Source organism: Ascaphus truei, chromosome 1 (genome assembly GCF_040206685.1).
Source record: "Ascaphus truei isolate aAscTru1 chromosome 1, aAscTru1.hap1, whole genome shotgun sequence".
Classification (NCBI taxonomy): Eukaryota; Metazoa; Chordata; class Amphibia; order Anura; family Ascaphidae; genus Ascaphus; species Ascaphus truei.
In genome coordinates, this window is record NC_134483.1 from 180,886,417 (window position 1) to 180,906,416 (window position 20,000).

The window sequence follows — 20,000 nt, forward strand, 5'->3', positions numbered from 1 at the left end:
TGGAAAGATAAGGAAAGTTTGTGTGCTTTTTGTACAGTGGGTTGCATCTATCACTTGTCCAATATCGGTGAAAATGTAAGACTCAAAAGTCTTGCGGTGAAAAAACAAAATAACTCACTAAAACTCACAAAAAAACACTAGCTAGAGGCTCACACCTACCTGAAGAACTAAAGCAGCAAAGATTCAAAAGTTGTAGTGATAAAAGCCGAGTTATACAGATTTCACAAAAAAGAATGCATATTTGTGATTTCTGGTTGGCGGTGACCTCTCACTTTGGACCCGCATTTTGCTGTGGAACATAATGACTGTGTAGTGTCCGTTACCCTCCATGTTGTCAGTGGGGTTGCAATACATTTATAAATTAACTCCTTATATATTTAGTTTGCCAAAGCAGACATTTCTAAATTGAATAATTGTTTGAATCTTATGCATCTGTTCCCCTGACCTAATGATGCGAAAAAGCCCAAGTGTGCAAATGGAAGAATAAGCTTTATTTAATAATGAAAAACTAACAAATTATGGCATTTGAACAGCAGTATTTTAAGTTCTGCAGAAACGTTAGTGCTTTTACAAAATGTTCCTTTAGCTCTTCAATGAGCTGGGAAATGCTTGATCATCGGCCATGGTCGGATTCAGAGTTCTTTTTACCTTTTTTGCCACCCTATGAAAAAAAAAAAAAAAATATCGGGATTTTAAAAGCCATGTGTTAAAGAACATCGCAATGATCCTTATACGGTATCATTCATAGTCACTAATTATATAGCACAATTACAAGAATCAAATAATCTTTACAAGAAATACAGTCTCATAAAAATACCTGATATTTCACTAGTTCTGCTTGTAAAATCTTCACTTTAGATCTTTCTTGTTCTAATGAAACATGCAGAGCTGTGACCTAAAATTTGAAATACGAGTGAGATTAAAACAGGACATTCCAAGTGTTTTGAAATCAAGAAAATAGAAATATGCACTAGCAAAATGATTTATTTTATATTCATAGAATCTTATTTTTTTTTACATCTACATTTTAGTTTATATTTTTAATGTCCAGATTTGTTATGCAAGTTCTTAATACGGTTAAAAAAATAAAAATAAAAAAAACTATATACTGTATGACCAGTTCTCTGAAAATATAAAATGGTATATTTTTCTGTTCACAGCATTATGATGTTCGTCGCGAATCAGACCATACAGCAATGACCTATGTGTAGCATGCACATCCCAAAATACTCATCTTATTCTTACCTGTGAAGTTGATTCATTTTTAATAGACAACAATTCATCCACCTGCAGAAGTATTTCTGCCTTATCTTTCACTGATTGGGAAAAATGAATTATTATTAGCCATTTGTAAGAAAAATAATCAGACTTATTTGTTCTAGGGAAAAAAACACAACAGATGTTAAGATGATCCCTTTATTGACTACTAGCTGAGAGACCCGGCGTTGCCCGGGATGTAATTTTGGGGGGGCGTACGACAGGGTTAGGCTTCCCCCCCCCTTGACAGCTAGGTGGGTGACTGAGTTGACTGAGTGTGTGGGTGACTGAGTGTGTGGGTGACTGGGTGGGTGGGTGGGTGGGTGGGTTTGGGTGGGTGACACTTGACTGAGTGGGTGGGTGGGTGACTGAGTGGGTGGGTGACTTTGGGCCGGTTTGACTTTGGGTCGGTGGGTGGGTGACTTTGGGTCGGTGGGTGGGTGACTTTGGGTCGGTTTGACTTTGGGTCGGTGGGTGGGTGACTTTGGGTCGGTGGGTGTGTGACTTTGGGTCGGTGGGTGGGTGACTTTGGGTCGGTTTGACTTTGGGTCGGTGGGTGGGTGACTTTGGGTCGGTCGGTGACTTTGGGTCGGTGGTTGGGTGGGTGAGTTGGGTCGGTGGGTGGGTGACTGACTGGGTGGGTGAGTGGGAGACTGACTGGGTGGGTGAGTGGGAGACTGACTGGGTGGGTGAGTGGGAGACTGACTGGGTGGGTGAATGGGTGAATGGGTGGGTGGGTGACTGACTGGGTGGGTGAGTGGGTGACTGACTGGGTGAGTGGGTGACTGACTGGGTGGGTGGGTGGGTGACTGACTGGGTGACTGACTGGGTGACTGGGTGGGTGACTGGGTGGGTGGGTGAGTGGGTGACTGAGTGGGTGGGTGGGTGACTGAGTGGGTGGGTGGGTGACTGAGTGGGTGGGTGACTGAGTGGGTGACTGGGTGAAAGTGGGTGACTGGGTGAAAGTGACTGGGTGGGTGTGTGGCTGGGTGACTGAGTGGGTGACTGAGTGAGTGGGTGGGTGACTGAGTGAGTAGGTGGGTGACTGAGTGAGTGGGTGACTGAGTGAGTGGGTGGGTGACTGAGTGAGTGGGTGGGTGACTAAGTGAGTTTTTGGGTGACTAAGTGAGTGGGTGGGTGGGTTACTGAGTGGGTGGGTGACTGAGTGAGTGACTGAGTGGGTGACTGAGTGAGTGGGTGGGTGACTGGGTGGGTGAAAGTGACTGGGTGGGTGGGTGAGTGTGTGGGTGACTGGGTGACAGTGCGTGGGTGGGAGACGGTGGGTGACTTACCTTGTCCCCGTGGCATCTGGCTGGGGCAGGAGGTGAGTTCGGGAAGCTGGGGGGGGGGGCAAGAGTGGCAGGAGTCCCGCGCCGCGCTTCCCCTCCGTCCGGTAGCGGCGCACGTGAGGGGGAGAGCAGGAGGCCCGGGCCGCGCTTCCCCTCTCCGGTAGCGGCGCACGTGAGGGGGAGAGCAGGAGGCCCGGGCCGCGCTTCCCCTCTCCGGTAGCGGCGCACGTGAGGGGGAGAGCAGGAGGCCCGGGCCGCGCTTCCCCTCTACGGTAGCGGCGCACGTGAGGGGGAGAGCAGGAGGCCCGGGCCGCGCTTCCCCTCTACAGTAGCGGCGCACGTGAGGGGGAGAGCAGGAGGGCCGCGCCGCGAGGGGGGAGGAGCCTGGAGTTTGCTGCTGAGCAGGAGGGCAGCGCTTCCTCCGCGGCGCACGGTGAGGGTGCGGCTGGGGATGTTGCGGAGCGTGGGGATTTGGGTGAGGTGGTGAGGGGGGAGAGAGTGAGGGGCACCGGGAGAGGAGGGGCACCGGGAGAGGAGGGGGGGGGGGGTGGAAGGTGAGCTGCGGTCCAACTGACGGGGGAGAGTGTGTGTGTCCCTGTGTGTGTGTCCCTGTGTGTCCTTTGGCCCGTCACTCCGCCTCAGGCCAATGAGAGGTGTGCGGGGGCGGACCAAGGGACCAATGAGATTTCCCCTAGGGACACCGGACATCCAGGCAGGCAGGCAGGCAGGCATACAGTGCTTTCACTAATATAGTATAAGAAAAGCTGCATTGGATGCCACAGCCTTTTGACTACAGTATGCCAAACATACTCCACTATAATCAAAATGTACTTTTTGTTCAACATTTCTGCCATCACAAAGACTTAAAGACGTTTCCTGTACTTAAAAATTAGATATATTGCAAGTTTAAGCAGCAATCTGTGCTGCTTTATTCTTATTAATGTTGTGCATTGTTTGAATTGGGGGGGTGGTGGGGGAGTTTCTTGTTGCGGAATCATTGCTGTCTTACCATTGTGAGACACCTAGCTCAAGATAGATTCTTCTCCAATATTCTGGTATGTTTGGAACTTAAAAATGGCCACAGAATACCAACCAGTAAGTCGACCCTGTGAGATCACCATTTCTTATTTGCTCAGAGAGGAAGCTGCCTAAAAAACATCTTTACAGGCAAATCGTCTCTTAGAGAATATTCCTCTGCAACCTGGAGAGGGTCGGCAGATGTGGGACCACTTCAGTTTACAATAGGAGACCTTGTTTAGACTCCCACCCAAAAAAGAAGCCAAACTGCTAAAAATGAATTCTCACCTGCTATGAACATCCTATTTTGGCTAATATTATATTAGGCTTTTAAAAATACCTAGTCATGGAAGAATAGTTTTCCTGACTAAGGTATAGTAACAGACAAGGTACTGTATCAAGCAATAATGGCTTCCCCTAAGATAGACACATGCTAAGTTACAGTTGAGCAAACTCCTATTTGAAGCCAGTATGGATGGGATGATGACGATTTGATCACTTCATTCAGAAATGGAAACCAGTTTTCTAGATTCACAGGACGCGTAAGTAAATGTTTCCAGTCCGCTACAAGCCTGACTCTGCCCATTTCAGACACCTCCATCATGTTAGGGCACTTATTTTACCTTATTTAATCAATCGCTTTAGATTATATATACTTTTATAGTACTGTGCAGGTTTGTTGTTGTATTTTTTACCACATCATAATAATCACGAGAACGTATATGAATTTCAGGTGGCTGGGCTCTGCAAGTTGAGTTTTACCTGAATAAAATAAAAGGAAAATAAAAAAAATGGCAAACGGAGACCTGCTCAAATAAATTGAATAGATCACGAGTAATGAAAAATGCACTCACTTTCACCTTCTTGTAACATTTTAAGAAGTTGTGCATTTCTTGCTTTCACTTCCTTGTATTTTGCCTGTGTGGAAAGGCAAAAATATATTAGACACATACATAAAGGTCAGAAAACGTATTGTACAGTAATGGAATAAAAACTACAGACAAAAATCACAATATTTACCTCCCACTGAGAAATTATGTTTCTTAGCAGTTGGGTCTCTGTATTTTTCTTTTCTATTTCCAGCTTTAACATTTCTGTTTTACCATCTTTTAGTATTGGTTCCTGTGTAAAGAAAATCACAAGAGGAGTTGACTAATTCTAGTGGGGAAACAAATCTGATCATTATTTAGCTTTTTTTCCCCCAAATGTGACATATCGGTCTGCACCGAGTCATATGGGCTTCCTTCTCCACAAGCAAACCTCAAGAAAACAAAATTGCATCAAGTACTTCGAGGCAGTCCAAGGAGCATTAAAACAATTGTAATAAATCCTTTTCATTTTAAATATATGCAGTCTTTGATTACCTTTATTGAAAACAAATTACCTAAGATGTCGATCGATACATTCTCTTGTAATCGATCAAAGACCCTGCTTCCCTGGGTAAATAAAATGGCTGCCTTACAGTTTCAATCAATTCTTCAGTCAGTGTAAGTCAGCAGCTACAATTAATTCTTAAATTACTATGGTAACTATCTATTGTTACAGTTTGCAGCTCAAACTGCTGGGGATATTGGCAACAAATGATCACAAACAGGAAAGTGTTGCAAAGATCTTGCACTGCTGGGGAAGTGTGTCAAAACCTGCTATAGAAATCAAAGGATGCTCATTATATTAAAACTTATTAAAAATGGTATTACGAGTTGAATTAAAAAAAAATGTAAGTTATCTAATACTAATGAACGGATTCAAAAAAAAAAAAAAGGAAGGATATTGCATGGACTGCTCCTTTAAAACTGCTTTAAAATTAACCCGTCCTGCAAGAGCGTTTGTAATATACTGCACATCTGGAAGGCGAAAAGTAATGGCGTTTACGGATTAGTTCAAACAACTTGGTATTTAAAACCTGGCTATATTTATTTGTTTACATTTCATCCCTTAAACCATATCCATTATTTGTATGTAATCAATGTTGAGGCGAAAATTATAATGGTTAACAAAAACAGAGATAGATATTCAAATTAAATTACTTTTAGCACTGTGGCAGTTTATATAGTGCCAATTTCCCATCCAGAAATAGGACTTAATAGCACAGATTTCATTTTCAAGTCACCTAATAAATTAGCCAACATTTGCTATAAAATTATGGCATGTATTCTGACATACCAGGCTGTACTCAGATGTTAAACTTTCCATTCCATCAAAACTTGTGTTTTGGTCTCTTCTCTTCTCCTTTAGAATTATTTTGCCCACATCATCTTCTAGTTTATTGAAAAAGCCTCCATCCTGTGGCAACATCGGTGGCGATTTTGGATCCTGTAAAGAATACAAAACTGTTTGTTGTGGATGTAACATAACCAATGTGTTTCATGCAAGTTCATGAAGAAAGTTTTAAGCGTGACAAAAAGGTGGATGGACGAGTAAAGGAAAATGTTTCTGTATTTTTATTCGATCTGGCCAAATCTCAATAGTTTAATGGGAACTTACAAGACAAGTGACTCAGAGCCCTCTACCCGTGCTTCAACCTGTAACTCAATCCCCCAAAGCAAACTTGCAGGTCTTTCGAGTGTTCTGAAATGTAATGCACTGTCAAATAACCAACTACAGGCATACCCCACATTAACGTACGCAATGGGTCCAGAGCATGTATGTAAAGCGAAAATGTACTTAAAGTGAATGACTGCCTTTTTTCCACTTATCAATGCTTCGGTACAGGTAGGGAGCTGGTATGGCTGTTCAGGACGTGCCGACAGGTGCATGCGCGAGCTGCCGTTTGCCAATTGGGTGAGGGGAATCAGCGCGTCACTACTACAGCGTTCTGTAGGGCAGAATAAGTATCCGTACTCGCGAAGCGAGCATAAGGACACAGGGGTATGGTGCTATTGAAAATATGTCCTTACTCGCGAGTGCACTTAAAGTGAGTGTCCTTAAACCGGGGTATGCCTATAATGATTTGACATATTGCTTCTAATAGTCACACTTACTCTGTTCGAGGAATGCATACTTGGGTAAAAATATATGTGGCTCTAGCAAATAATTACAGTTGCTAAATGATATTGCTACTCTTAATCATTTCCAGCCCCCAAACAACAAAACTGGAAAAAATCATCAGTGTATCTTTTTTCAAAGATTAAAATCACCGTTTCCCTCTAATAAGGAAAAGCTGTGGGAGGTAAAAAAAATATCTATAAAGATCCTAAGAAGTGTTGTTGTACGTTCACATTTTGAGGGTAAAGACATCACAAACACTGGCCCCGTACGGGGCAGAGCTTGTTGATCATGAGCATGAAAATGCAGGAGACAAAAAAAGTTTCCAAAGCAGGAAAGGAGGTAAAGATGTAGCTAAATAATTTGGGTCATGTAATCGTCTTTAAGCACCCCCAAAAACCTGTTTCCTTTAGTTGTAATGCTAATTGCATTGCCTCAGTCTATGTCTATGAACCATAATGCAAACATGATCTAGTTTTGATGCCTTCTCCATTTGCAAAAGTATTTTGGCTTCCTCTATCTCACAGATATTTGGTGGTTTGTAGCATATCCCTACAAATATTTTCTTTGTGCTTTTACCTCCACTGCTAATTTCTATCCAAAGGTCTCTACATTGTCATCGTTCCCTTCATAAACATCTTCCCTTATAATAAGATTTAGATCCAGTTTAACATATAAACATATTCAACCCCCTCTTCTATTTGCCTAACCTTTCAGAAAAAGGGAATAACCCTCTAAATTAACTGCCCATTCATGAGTTTCATTCCACCATGTCACAGTAATGCCTATATCATACTGCTCCCTTGTAGCTATTAATTTAAGCTCACCATTTTAGCTGTAACGCTTCTTGCAAGCATGCATTTAAGTTTTTTTCAGTCTGTACTATTATCTTATCCTACCTTTCTATGCCAATTTGGTTTAGTGTTTAGAAGTTTTCTAGTATTATCTGTATTTAATATGGGCATCTGCTTGCTTGCCAAACTCCCACGTCTCCATTCTACCTCATGACCGCTGGCTATTTCCCCATCCCTATATATTCTATTTAGTTCATTATCTGTTTCTTGTCCCTTCCCTTCTAGTGCTCAGTTACAATATATGGAAAGAGAGAGTTTTGATCAATATAACTAATAAAAAAATACAGACAGACTTACCTCTTGCTTTTTAACATGCTGTTCTGTAGAAAGAAAACATGGAAGTTTAATTTACAAATATTGAAGCCAAGAATTTATATGTGTAACCCGCTATAATTCTGACTCTCCCTTTTAGAGTATTTTTACTGGAAGTTTTTGTCATCCACTTATTTTAGCTTGATTTTGTATTTTTATTTACGGTTGTGTTTTGTTCTACATGTCTTAAAAGCAGCAGTGCACGTTGGTCTAAACCTCAGAAGCTAGAGATTTGTTTAACACTAGAAAAACATCCATTTTTTATTTTAGTTTTTAAAGCACATGCTCAGGGGTAAGATACGAACATTACAGTAGTTGAACTCCGTGTTCTGAGGGGGATTGCTGCTTTAAGCATCATACATATTTTGCTTTGGGGATGGGTTGTTTCCGGTTACTATCACATAGCATATTCTAACTAACTGTACAATTTTTAAAAATAAAATCACACCAATGTTTTCTTTGTTAAAAAGAAACAACATGACTTATAGCCATAAATGTAACATATACAATCAATTTGCTTTAGCACACTTTATTAACTTCAGTGCAAGGGCAAATCACTGGCCTGCAAACTCATCAAGTACCAAAGTAGACAAAAGCCTTTTTTTCCCATATGTAAGCTCTTTCCATCTTTTACACACATTTTTAGTAAACATTTATATTTGATCATTTTAAACTTCTATACGGTTTCATATGCAATAAAATAAAAGCACCCATATGTGCAACACCTTATCTACTATAGCATTTGTAGCTTGAATTTCTTCTGGAATGGAAAATTGCTTGAGGATTTGAAGGTTTTTTTAAGGATAAAAAGCAAACCTTTTAAGAGAAATATTATTTGAACATTCTCAATGGAACAGTGGCTTAAAGATATATATATATATATATATATATATACACACATATATACATACACAGTGGTCGACAAATCATCAAAAAATCTACTCGCCACCTAGTATCACACGTGTGCTGCTTGGGCCAATAGGAGCTCGCCACGATGTTAAATCCACTCGCCCGGGGCGTGCAAATGTATAGGTTTGTCAAACACTATATATGGTCTGTGAGACTCTCACTGATCTTCAATCAGGAGCTGTATTATCCATCGTTTTGCTGGAAGGTGCCAGATTGTTTGCTTACCCTTTCCCCTTGGGGATTAACTTTTATTTTTGTTTTTTCATTATATTATAGGGAGTTTTTACAGGGTTAAGGGAAGTACCATTAGACATTTTTTGCCTTTTGGGAATGGGCCTGAAGGGGTCCTATTCCCGAAATGTTGCCCCCCTTCCCCAGTATTTTTACCTTGCTTGCACTACACTTCCCCTTCCCCCCGTCCCTTGTTTTTCTCTCCTCCCTTATCACATGTGTTCTGGTAGTGTGATTTACTTATACCCCTTATGGATGTGTGCTTTTCTCTCTCATTAAACATTTGGCTTATACCCTTTTCAATTTGTCATTTGAGTGCTGGGAGCATTATATTTGTGTTCATTGTGTGTTTGGAGGAAATAGGGTTCCTGCTTGTTCCACGCTACACCATCCAAATTTACTTTAGCTCATTGTTTGAGTGCTGTCTATTTACTATTTTGTTAAGCTCCAGTCCTACTTACAAGCTTAAAAAAACCATTTGTAATACTTTTCACATGTCATTTTGCATCCTGCTTATATTTTTTAAATACCCAAGAATATTTCAGTCATAAATGATTGATGTGACATTATTTAGGACACTCAATATGATTCACCATTAAAGTGGCAAACCATGGCGGCAATTTTTCTTCTTGTATAGCATTGAAGCAAGGGGTCTCCGGAGCTGAACCACGGTAATTTCAGCTCCGGGGGTCCCCTGCTCCCGGAGATACTTGCCTTCGTAGTGGGTGCCGGTAGCGCTCTCAGCTACCAGGGATGGCCGCTACCCAAAGCTCCCATGCTCTACAGCCAATAGGAAGCTGTAAGGTCATCGGTGCGGATTTCTATTGGCCCATGTGATGCGGGAGCTTTAAAATTCATCCAGAGCAGCTACCGGCACTTACTACAGAGGTATCTCTGGAAGCAGGGGTACCTGGAGATGAATTTAATGGGGTTCAGCTCTGGAGACCCCCTGCTTCAATGCTATATATATCAAAAATAAAAAACATTGCAAAAAAAATTGCCGCCATGGATTGCTTCTTTAAGACGTTTCCTTGCAATGCTCCACAGCTAAACCCTGCTGGCTGCAGCATTCACTCTAGAATACGAATTCCTAAATAGCCCCCGACCAAGTCAGCCTCAAAATATAAGTCAACATTACTTCTGATTGTGCTGTATAGAGCTTCACTTTGACGGTTGAAATATACATATGCAAAAAATAGAGTTACTAAGTGGGACTGCACCTTACAGCTGCACTCTTGCCTATGAGTGAATAGAACTAGAAATGTTACCTTCAGACTGAAACTCTTTCAGCGACACTGTGGGAGGCTTGTCCCGGCCTTGCTGAATTCTTCTTTTCTCCTTTTTATTCACTCTTTTTGACTGAGGTGATCCATTCCCCCCACTGTCAAGATCCTTTACGAAAAAGTACAGTAATATTTTGTCTTTATATGGTTAAATAGTTTAACATCCAAAAGAGCGTAATTCTGTGTGCATTTCTATACCCATACCGCCACACCTTACATTTTTCCCCCCATAAAAAAGCCTTTGTGTGTTTGCTGGTTCCACTGGTATTCAAATAGTTAAATAGCATCAGGCAAAAACAGACATTCGCAGGTGAAATTAAATATTTATTATACTTTCAACATGCTGTATCGTTCAACCACTAGGAAACCTTGACAGTGTATTAAACAAGTCCTTTTACTTGCCTATTTTGCTTTGTTCTTGAATAGACTATTGTACCTTCAACTTTGTAATGCCATAAAAACAGACTGGCAGCACAAACCATGCATATTGCAGAGTGCCAAGGGTTGTTTTTCTCCTTTACAAATTCTCAAGTCTCACACTTGCACAAACATTTCTTGAACCATCAAGAACCCTTGAAGATGTTTTTCCTTTGACAAATGGGATTTTGTGTGTGACTTCTATTGCTCGGTTACTTCTTTATGGAGTAATTGTGGATGAGTGGGAAGCCAAGTTAAAGACTGCTTCGTTAAAGTATTTTTGTATTTGTAGTTTGCTAATATTCTTTTAAGAAGACACCTGGTCTCCCCATGTCATGTCCACTGAGGAAGAGACTTGCAGGCCAAAATGTCCTGTTTAAACCTGGCAAATGTAAAAATCCATTCACCATGCAATATTAAAACATATGTATATAAAAGTATATAAACATTACTACAATAGGAGCAAAAACAAGAGCTTAAGATCTTACCAAAAACATGAAAGCAAAGGAAATACAGTACCTTTTTATTTTCTTCATAGTCCAGTTTACTTAGCAACAAAGCCTTCTCAAGATCTGCTTCATACAAATTAGATGTAAGCTAAAACATAAACGGATGGCAAATACTTCAGAACTATGATGTGTGAAAGGATAGGCCAGTTATAAATGCTATGTACTATGTAAGTGTCACAAAAAGTATGTACACATATTTTAAAAAAAATCTTCAACGATTTCAACCCCTACTTCAATTTTCAAATAAAACTCAGAATGCAAAAATGTCATTTATGGGACTAAGAGATGAGTGTGTAAATTGCACTCCTAAATAGAAACAGTGTTATGCTTATATATTATTGAAGGCATTCCGGATCTTATATTATTCATAATGCTATGTATGCTATTGAGTTTTTCATAATCTGAGCACTGTTCAACTCTGGACTTTGTTGTGGAACACAGAATGCTGGACCATTTACAGGCATCACAACCTGCGAGCCTGTGGTGGAACTACCTCTGAAAGTACAAGCAACATCGTCTAGTCTATTCGTCAATGATTCAAAGAAAATACACACGCTATAACAATAACCTTCCCAAGATGTGCTTAAAAATGAAAAACATTGTTTGAGACCCAGGGTTGAGAATAATGGAAACAAAAAAAGTCTAGATTTCAGCAGTTTGACCCTCTAGCTGAAAATATTTCACAACTTACAAACTAGGATCATTTGTCTTGTCAGCATCATCTTGCATCATCTTGCATACAGGGGATTTGCTCTAACGTAAACTTTTGCGTATGTACCTCCCTCATTCCTTTATGTATCCATTCCCCACCCACCAATACAACAATAAAATAAACATTTAGTTTGGAAAAATAAAATTTAGACAAACATATCCGAATATATTTCCTGGAAAAATAATGTTAAATAAATAATAAAAATGAGTACTATTGAGGCCTGATCGTTTTACCTCTATTAAATGGTGGCCCCAGTGGATCGCGAGTTTATTGAATATTTTACGCCAACTTCATTGCGGTTTAATTATTATGCAGTTGGACATTTATATATGTGATGGGACCCATAGGGTTGATGTTGTGCAGGTAGCGCTGATTGATCTGTTTGTGGGTCTTCTGTGACTGCCCCCCATCTTCCCTTTACCTGTGGTCATTTACATCACATATATTTCCATATTTATGGGCATTATTGCTTATCCGCACGGACTTTAAATGGAATCCTGTTCCAATTCCACACACAGCCGCTGTTGATCACAGTGACGATACTTGCCACAGGTTTTTTTTGATGCACCAGATATAGGATTGGCTTCCCGCCTACCAATTCAAACGGCCAGTTAATATTAGATGACCATCTTACAAAACCAGTTTTTCATTTTTACTAGAAACCTTGCATTCCAGAGTTGCTTGCTGCTAAAATGCTGGTTACTTAACTTAATGCAACAATGTGCGTCTCCATTGTTAAAGGCGTACACCATGTATGCGTGTATTGATTCCAATGACCAAGAAGTCTGTCCATGTAGCGGTCTAGCAAGTAAACAACCAGTGTGCGACTGTGTAGTGAGAAGATGAGGAGCATTTTGTCAGAATAATTTAAAACCCTACAATGCTGGAGCCGGCACAAGCTTTATTATTACGAGCGATTCATATGACCCAACATTGAAAAACAAATGACAACTTGGTAGCTGCAGAGTGAGAAATAATCACTAGTGTGCTCCACTGCATTTTTTTCCCTGCCCTGTTGGATGTGTGTGCCAATATCCTATGGAGCTGCAACATATTGTGGGTACTGTATACAGCACAGGTGTGTGTATGCATTACTAGGATAAACAAGCACAAATATGATGGCCGCTTTGCAATATGCTGTGAAGATGCCTTTTTCTGTACTGAAGATTTCAAACCATTCACTTGAATGGAACTGATCTCTTCTCCAGCTCGGGCTTTACAGTAGGAGCAATAGGCCCCATGCTGGTTATAAAAGCATCTCCGGCATCCTTATTACCTCTGCTAAAGGTGCTCTTGGCCATCGCATTTAGGTATCTCTTGCAACCAGTGGTGTCTCTGCTTCCATAATTTTGATGAATCAATCAGCTTTGTTGCCTTCCCTCCCAATCTGTGTTTACAATTCCTTACCCCTTTCTGTGTGTCTGACTGACATGTACCCTGTACAGAAGGCAGCAGTGCATGCTGCCCCGTTGTGTTTGCCTTGCAATACTACCATGATAACAGAATGTTGCACTTCAGTTGTAAGCTCTCCGGGGCAGTGATTTCCTTTCCTATTGTCCGATTTAGTTTCTTGCACCACTTGTATTATAGTTCCCTATACTGTAGTGTCTTTTGTAAAGCTCAGTCCCTTTTGTGGGTGCTATATAAAGATATTCATATGTACATGTTGCATTGAATGTTAGAGTCTGAACAAGATGATGTACCTGCTCATCTCTTTGCCGCCACTGCTGCCAGTCTTCTCCGTGAGCATCTTTTGGCATACCGTGTGCTGCCTGCTCCTGCTGCGCTCCACCACTTCCCCCCGAGGACTTCTGGGGAAGCTTTTTAAAAGCAAGATTCCTCAACTACCAAAAGCAACACAAATAAACACTGTTATTAGATGCTCACCAACTGTGTAAACCGCAACATTGGTCTAAGCTACAAAACATCACACACTTGTATTGTAACTGCTCAAGACCCTGTTGAGATTGGCAGATCTACACATTCCCATAAATGAAGCTGATGATTCAAATAATGGTAACAGGAAACTGGGAGCTGGGACTGGAGGTAAATCTATATATTTAGAAAGAGTAATGAAGCATTCGTAGCCCAAATTGTTGCTAGGACTACAACGTGGATTTTGTGAGGTCACTGCTGAACTGTACTAAACATTTTTTTTTTTTTTTTAAACCATATACATTATAATTAGGGTTTCTGCTTTTCGGTTATCTTTTCATAAAATCTGTGTTTATTTTTTTTGTGTTTCTGAGTTTTCATTTGATAAATCTGTTTTTATCAGTGTTTAATCGGTGCACTGCTTTCCATTTCCATACTCCCCTCGTGATGCCTTCGTCTCCTACCTGTGCTTGGGCTGCCATAAGAGGTGCAATTTAATAGGAAGCAATGCTTAATTTCCGGTGTTTAGCGGTTAACACCGAAAGTCCAAGACACAGTCAGTGGTGGTTTTTCGGTTCAAACCGGAATCCCCAACTATAACTCAAAGTTAGGGAATAAAAGCTGGCAGCGGGTGTCAGATGCTGCAGGTACCAATATTATTGTTGAGGTTGCCTCACTCTAAATAGACATAGCTTTAGGTTAGAAGGGAGATGTTTTACTCTATAATAGTGGAGCAGATTACTTCTCCTGGTTGCAGAAATCCCTCACCCTTCCTGTTCAGATTCCCAAAACTGCATAGCAATACTCGATATGACGAAATACATATATCCCTCTAAATTGTCTTCTACTTACAAAACCCGGCTATACTTTGGGATGACGGCTAGTTAGAAGCCCTGGAAATAGTTCTCGGCAGCTGCTGTTGCAGTGGACAGTGCCGTTATTCTCCTCTCTCTGAAGTTATTCCACGTTGAGTCAGCTGTTTCAGTGGATAGGTTTACCTACTGACAAGTAACAAGTGATCTGCTGGATATCCCTACAATCTGTTTCTTTCTCACTTGGTTTGCATTTCAGCTTAAAGCCCTACATTATAGGGTAGCACAGCAGTGCGCAAAGTGGGGGGGGGGCTGGATTTGTCTGGGGGGGGTGCGGGCAGTAGCAGAGGCTCCGCGCTCTTCCCCGAGGCATTTAAATGAAATGCCGGGGGATCGCGTGAGGCCTTTGCAACTCTAAAACTAACCTGGACTCTGCCGGCGTCACTCGTGTCCATGGCAACGCGGCTTCAAATGACGCAGTGAGGCCATTTGACGCTGCGCGAGGTAAAGGAGGGGCGGGGGGCGCAGAACCGAGAGCAGGCAGGGGGGCGCTGCAAAAAAAAAAAAAAAGTTTGCACGCCCCTGGGGTAGCAAATTGATTGAATACACGCTTGTATCGGCTCACTAAATGGGAACTCATTTTTAGCATAATAGGTCTCACAGGCTCCAGCAGTTTCACTATCTGAGGTCAAAACGTTTCCACTCAAAACTTTGTGTTTGGATCCACGACATGTTTGCTCATGTGTTTTCACATATAATTCACTTAGTTTACTGCCAATGTTGCACTGTTCATCTGGCAGTGAAGGCGTAAAGCGACTGTGTAGTCATAATAGAAAATGAGACATGACATTTTGAAAGAAAGTAATTTAACCCAAGTGTGGATAATGGTTTTGAATACTGTACTTAAAATGAGAGAAATATAGGCCTAGTTGTGTTTTTCAACCAGGGTTCCTAGGAACCTTGGGTTCCCCGAGCCTCCCTAAAGAGTTCCTTGCAATTTCCAGGTCATTTAATTTTTTTTCCAAAAATAGAATTTACAATGCATCTGATGTCAGACGCGCTATTAGAGAGGGTTGGGGTTCCTTACAATGCATCTGATCTCAGACGCGCTATTAGAGAGGGTTGGGGTTCCTTACAATGCATCTGATCTCAGACGCGCTATTAGAGAGGGTTGGGGTTCCTTACAATGCATCTGATCTCAGACGCGCTATTAGAGAGGGTTGGGGTTCCTTAAAATGCATCTGATCTCAGACACGCTATCAGAGAGGGTTGGGGCTCCTTACAATGCATCTGATCTCAGACGCGCTGTTAGAGAGGGTTGGGGTTCCTTACAATGCATCTGATGTCAGACGCGCTATTAGAGAGGGTTGGGGTTCCTTACAATGCATCTGATGTCAGACGCGCTATTAGAGAGGGTTGGGGTTCCTTACAATGCATCTGATCTCAGACACACTATTAGAGAGGGTTGTGGTTCCATACAATGCATCTGATTTCAGACACGCTATTAAAAAGGGTTGGGAGTTCCTCACAATGCATCTGATCTCAGACACGCGATTAGAAATGGTTGGGAGTTCCTCAGAATTTCACTTGGGGTTCTTTAATCAACAAAAAGGTTGGAAATCACTGGCCTACTTATTTGTTACTGGAAGGTAAACATACAGCAAACCTGCAACCTTCTTCACAATCAGCTCAGTGAACAAGAATAATCTGTTTAAAGCAGTAACAAAAGCATGATGTAATCTTCCAAGTGTCAGTTAATACACATCAGTGGAATTTTTGTCTCTCAGGAATTGTATGTAAAGTACATGTTGCTTGACTATGATAATGCCTGCATTAGGAGGATAGGGAACGGTTTACACAATATTTTAACTTAAGATGGTATACTCATATTTAGCACGTGTACACGTTTTTATTGTGCGTTTGCTCTTGGTGCAGCGCTCTGCAATAATAAATCCTTTTATTTTTGGCTTACGTGTTTCTGCGATAATTTTTTGTTTGAGTGCCTTAGGTCTCTTAGCATTCTATTCAATTATGCGTGTTACATATTCCTTTTTACCTGTTTGTGGTCCTCATTATATAGTTATTCTTAACTTATACAAGCTGAAGAGGCCAGGCTGCAATACGAAAGTGCCAGTACCTCATTAGCCTCACTTTGTTGCTGTTCTTTCTTTTTTCTCCGCTTTTCTTTCTTCTTCTCGTTTGTGTTGGATTTTCCGCCGGCAGCAGAAGCAGTGCGGGATTTCCCAGTGCCGCGAGCTCCTCTAGCCTTCTCAGAATCAGAGTCGCTGCTGCTGTCCACTTGTAGCAGGGCGAAGCGGGAAGCAGTGGTAGGCACCATGCTGACTACAGCGGAAGCCATTGTCGTATCACAGATGTATCCTCTGAAAAAGCCGAGCAGCCAAATCAAGAGAAAATGTGTGCATTAACATTAAAGACTTGAAAAGTACTATGCATACACAGTACAGATAATCCTGTAGGAGAAAGCAAACCTAATCACACAAATAAGTGATTATACCAACGTGGTTCATGGTCTTTCCCAATTAGTGAAATAAACAGCTAACAGATGTTACCAAACAACAAGAGAAGTTTTCTATTATGAGAGTATATACAGCTCAAGATAGTCAAATCAAAGCCGACAGCTGCTTGCCATATTATATGCTGTTACAGGGAATTGTATGTTGGCAAATGCGAATCAGACAGCCGCAACTAAATAAGAAAACCCAATAACATGTACTGCATTTTTAATCTCTTCTCTGCCTGAGAGGGTGAATCTAACAGTGAATAAGAGTACTTGAGTATACTAGTAATTAAAACACATGATATTATGCCTCTCCCTCTCAACTACACACTCAAAACTCTCCTTCGCTTAGTCTTCCTCCTGTGACCCAGGGATTAGTGATCAGCTTCAAGGATAGGAACAGGCAGTGGGTGTGTACTAAAACACATTATGCAGAAGATAGAATTATTGTTCTTCTCTCTTCAACCAAGCCTTTCCCATTTCACCTACCATTTTTGTGTCACATATCTGCCAATGCTTACACAATAGAAAGGCACTTCTAGAAAATCTATACTGTCCATGACCCTCCCTTCCTTTAATACAATAGCAGCTTTATCTGGGAAGTAACAGCCCAACATGCAGAACATTAATCGCCATCAACAGAGAGAACAAAGAATGCAGCAGTCCTTTTGTCACTATTATTTTTTTCTGTTTAACACCGATTCTATGGCAACTCTGCTTTGTTTGCAAAGGATAAAGATTGCTGTATGAACTGTGAAAATTGATTTAATATGCCTAGATGCCAGCATTTTCCAAAGAAAAGAACTACACAGCATATATAAAAATGCTATCTCCTGCACATCAAATTAAATTAAAAAAAAAACAGATTTGAAACGAAAACATGTCCGACTGTTTTATTTCCTGGTCCCGTAGCCTTTATTCTGCTCCTTTTGTTAAAAATGTCCACTCCGTTTGTTATTTAAATCAAGCAAATAACAGACTCCTTCACCCATTACTAACGTTACTGCTAAAAAAACACAATGATTTTGTTTCTTAGCAATGACTAAACATCTTTAACTACAGTATGTGGAGGTGGAATCACATAGGCTGGTGACTGGTATGCAGAATGTAGATCAGTGTATACACATCTCCATGCGAACATGAACAAAATGACCTTACTGGCCTGTGCATCACCTAAAGAAAGTGCAATTGTATAATATTAACACTATTGTCTATTTGCATGCGTCTCTCATAGGGAGGTATCCACGGTGAACAAAATATCTTGTCCCTCGGCCAGAATCCGGAGACTGCATGATCAGTAAAAAAAGAAAAAGAAAGAAAGAAAAAAAAAAAGCTGCCCATCAATACATGAAGAGGCAGGTATAATGAGTGAGAGGCAATATGAAAGGAAGTAGGACCCGGTGAGAGATGCTACACGCTCATAAAAAACAGATAGATACATGCATTGTTCCAACCTGTTGGACTCCTTTGCAGTCACATTTAGTTGTAACTGCCCTACCTATGCTTTCTGCCAAGCGTTTCCCTTACGCACGTGATCAGGATGATCTAGAAAATGTAAAGGAAGGGACTATTTTCAAATAAACACTATCTTTCAATGTCTTTTAGGTTTTAGACGTATCGGTCTCCGTCACCGGGTCACTAGGCAGCTGGGTCCTGCTGCTTTGCCCTTATCTTATCACATTACATGTACATGGCGCTGGCAGAGGATTGTGCTGCTGCTGCTGACGCCACTCAAGCAGTGAAGGGGGTTTAAGTCCGAATTTGAAACACAACTGTGATATGCAATAAGGTGAAAGCATGGAGTCGTGCAACAGCTTGTCGAATATCTTTTATTCCAATCTTTTACTGGGCTTTTCAATATATCAACACAGTTTGTCTAATATTATTCATTTATGTTTTATAGTACAGGATAATTCATTTTAGGTGTAAGAACAGAACTAAAAAACACAATAACCTTATTGTTGACTATAAGTTTAGGATCACACCTAAATGAGTCAGGGCGGCTTCAGCAATTTGATCTTTTTAATGCATTAAAAAAAAAATGTAGCTCTCAATATTTAAAATGCCCCATAAAATGATTTGATATTAACATGACTCGCTGGAGCATTTAGAAAGGCAATAGTCAGGCACACCAAAAAAATGTAGCAAGTCAGTAAAGTCAAATGAAAGTTATTTTATTGACTTAAGTCATAGCAGCATTCATATCGCTGGTGGATATGACAGTAAAGTTTAGATTAGATTTAAAAAGGAAAAGTGGGACCATCTTTAAAAGAAAAAAATATGTTTGAGCCATTAAGATGGAGCCGGGGACTTTAGGTTAAGGTACGCAGTTCTTGTGACTTCAAGTGAAGAGGAGAGCAAAAGATTAGATAGACATCAAAAGAGTAAACGTGTGAGAACCACAGTGCCTTATGTTCACCATCAGTCCCTGTAAAATAATGTAGGTCAATGATAAATAGAGCTGCTCTATTTCCACACGCCACTGTTTTTACTCAGCAACCATAAAAAGTTAGTGAGATGACAACAAGATGAGCTTCTTCTGGTAGCAACAGCTTTTTGGATAGCAGGTGCGGCTTTTATCCATAAACACATTTAAATATATTTATTATACTTTCTCTGGTATATCAGCAACTGAATCGATGTATCAACAACCTTATACTTCAATCATCCATTTTGTTTATTTTGTAGGGTTGGGGGAGGATAGTGCCTGGTATGGTAAAACGTAATAATGCCAAGATTAATAGTAATAATTATAAGGTGAATAATAGTAATATTAGCCTTTTCACAACTGCGGGGACATTGCAAAAACAGCAGGTGTCAAAATATTAATAATAATCAGGTCAGTAACGTTCATAGTAGAGAATGCGTCTTCTAAGGAAAGGAGTGGCTTGGCTGCAAAGTGACTGGCCTTTAAAGTGGGAGCCACCGGATTTTTATAACGAGTACGTTCCAAGGGGGACCAATATCTGTAAATAGAACAAGGCTGTGTCGAGTCAGTTACAAGAAAACAGACCACATAA

The 20,000-nt window shown here is 40.8% G+C and overlaps 1 protein-coding gene across 6 annotated transcripts in view; it reads right to left on the reverse strand.

The window, feature by feature from the left end:
- Window positions 1-470: 470 nt before the first annotated feature.
- GKAP1 (G kinase anchoring protein 1) overlaps window positions 471-20,000 on the reverse strand; it is a 22,683-nt gene continuing 3,153 nt past the window's right edge. For 5 of the 6 annotated variants that reach the window (XM_075598869.1, XM_075598866.1, XM_075598867.1 and 2 more), the window contains exons 3-13: window positions 16,600-16,843; window positions 13,479-13,619; window positions 11,074-11,151; window positions 10,123-10,246; window positions 7,700-7,722; window positions 5,727-5,876; window positions 4,584-4,685; window positions 4,418-4,481; window positions 1,246-1,316; window positions 818-895; window positions 471-661 (exon numbers count right to left, since the gene is read on the reverse strand). In XM_075598869.1, the coding sequence (XP_075454984.1) occupies window positions 614-661; window positions 818-895; window positions 1,246-1,316; window positions 4,418-4,481; window positions 4,584-4,685; window positions 5,727-5,876; window positions 7,700-7,722; window positions 10,123-10,246; window positions 11,074-11,151; window positions 13,479-13,619; window positions 16,600-16,821 (1,101 nt within the window). In that variant the 5' untranslated portion in view covers window positions 16,822-16,843 and the 3' untranslated portion in view covers window positions 471-613. The remainder of the gene's footprint in view (window positions 662-817; window positions 896-1,245; window positions 1,317-4,417; window positions 4,482-4,583; window positions 4,686-5,726; window positions 5,877-7,699; window positions 7,723-10,122; window positions 10,247-11,073; window positions 11,152-13,478; window positions 13,620-16,599; window positions 16,844-20,000) is intronic. The other variant, XM_075598873.1, reaches the window with a different exon arrangement.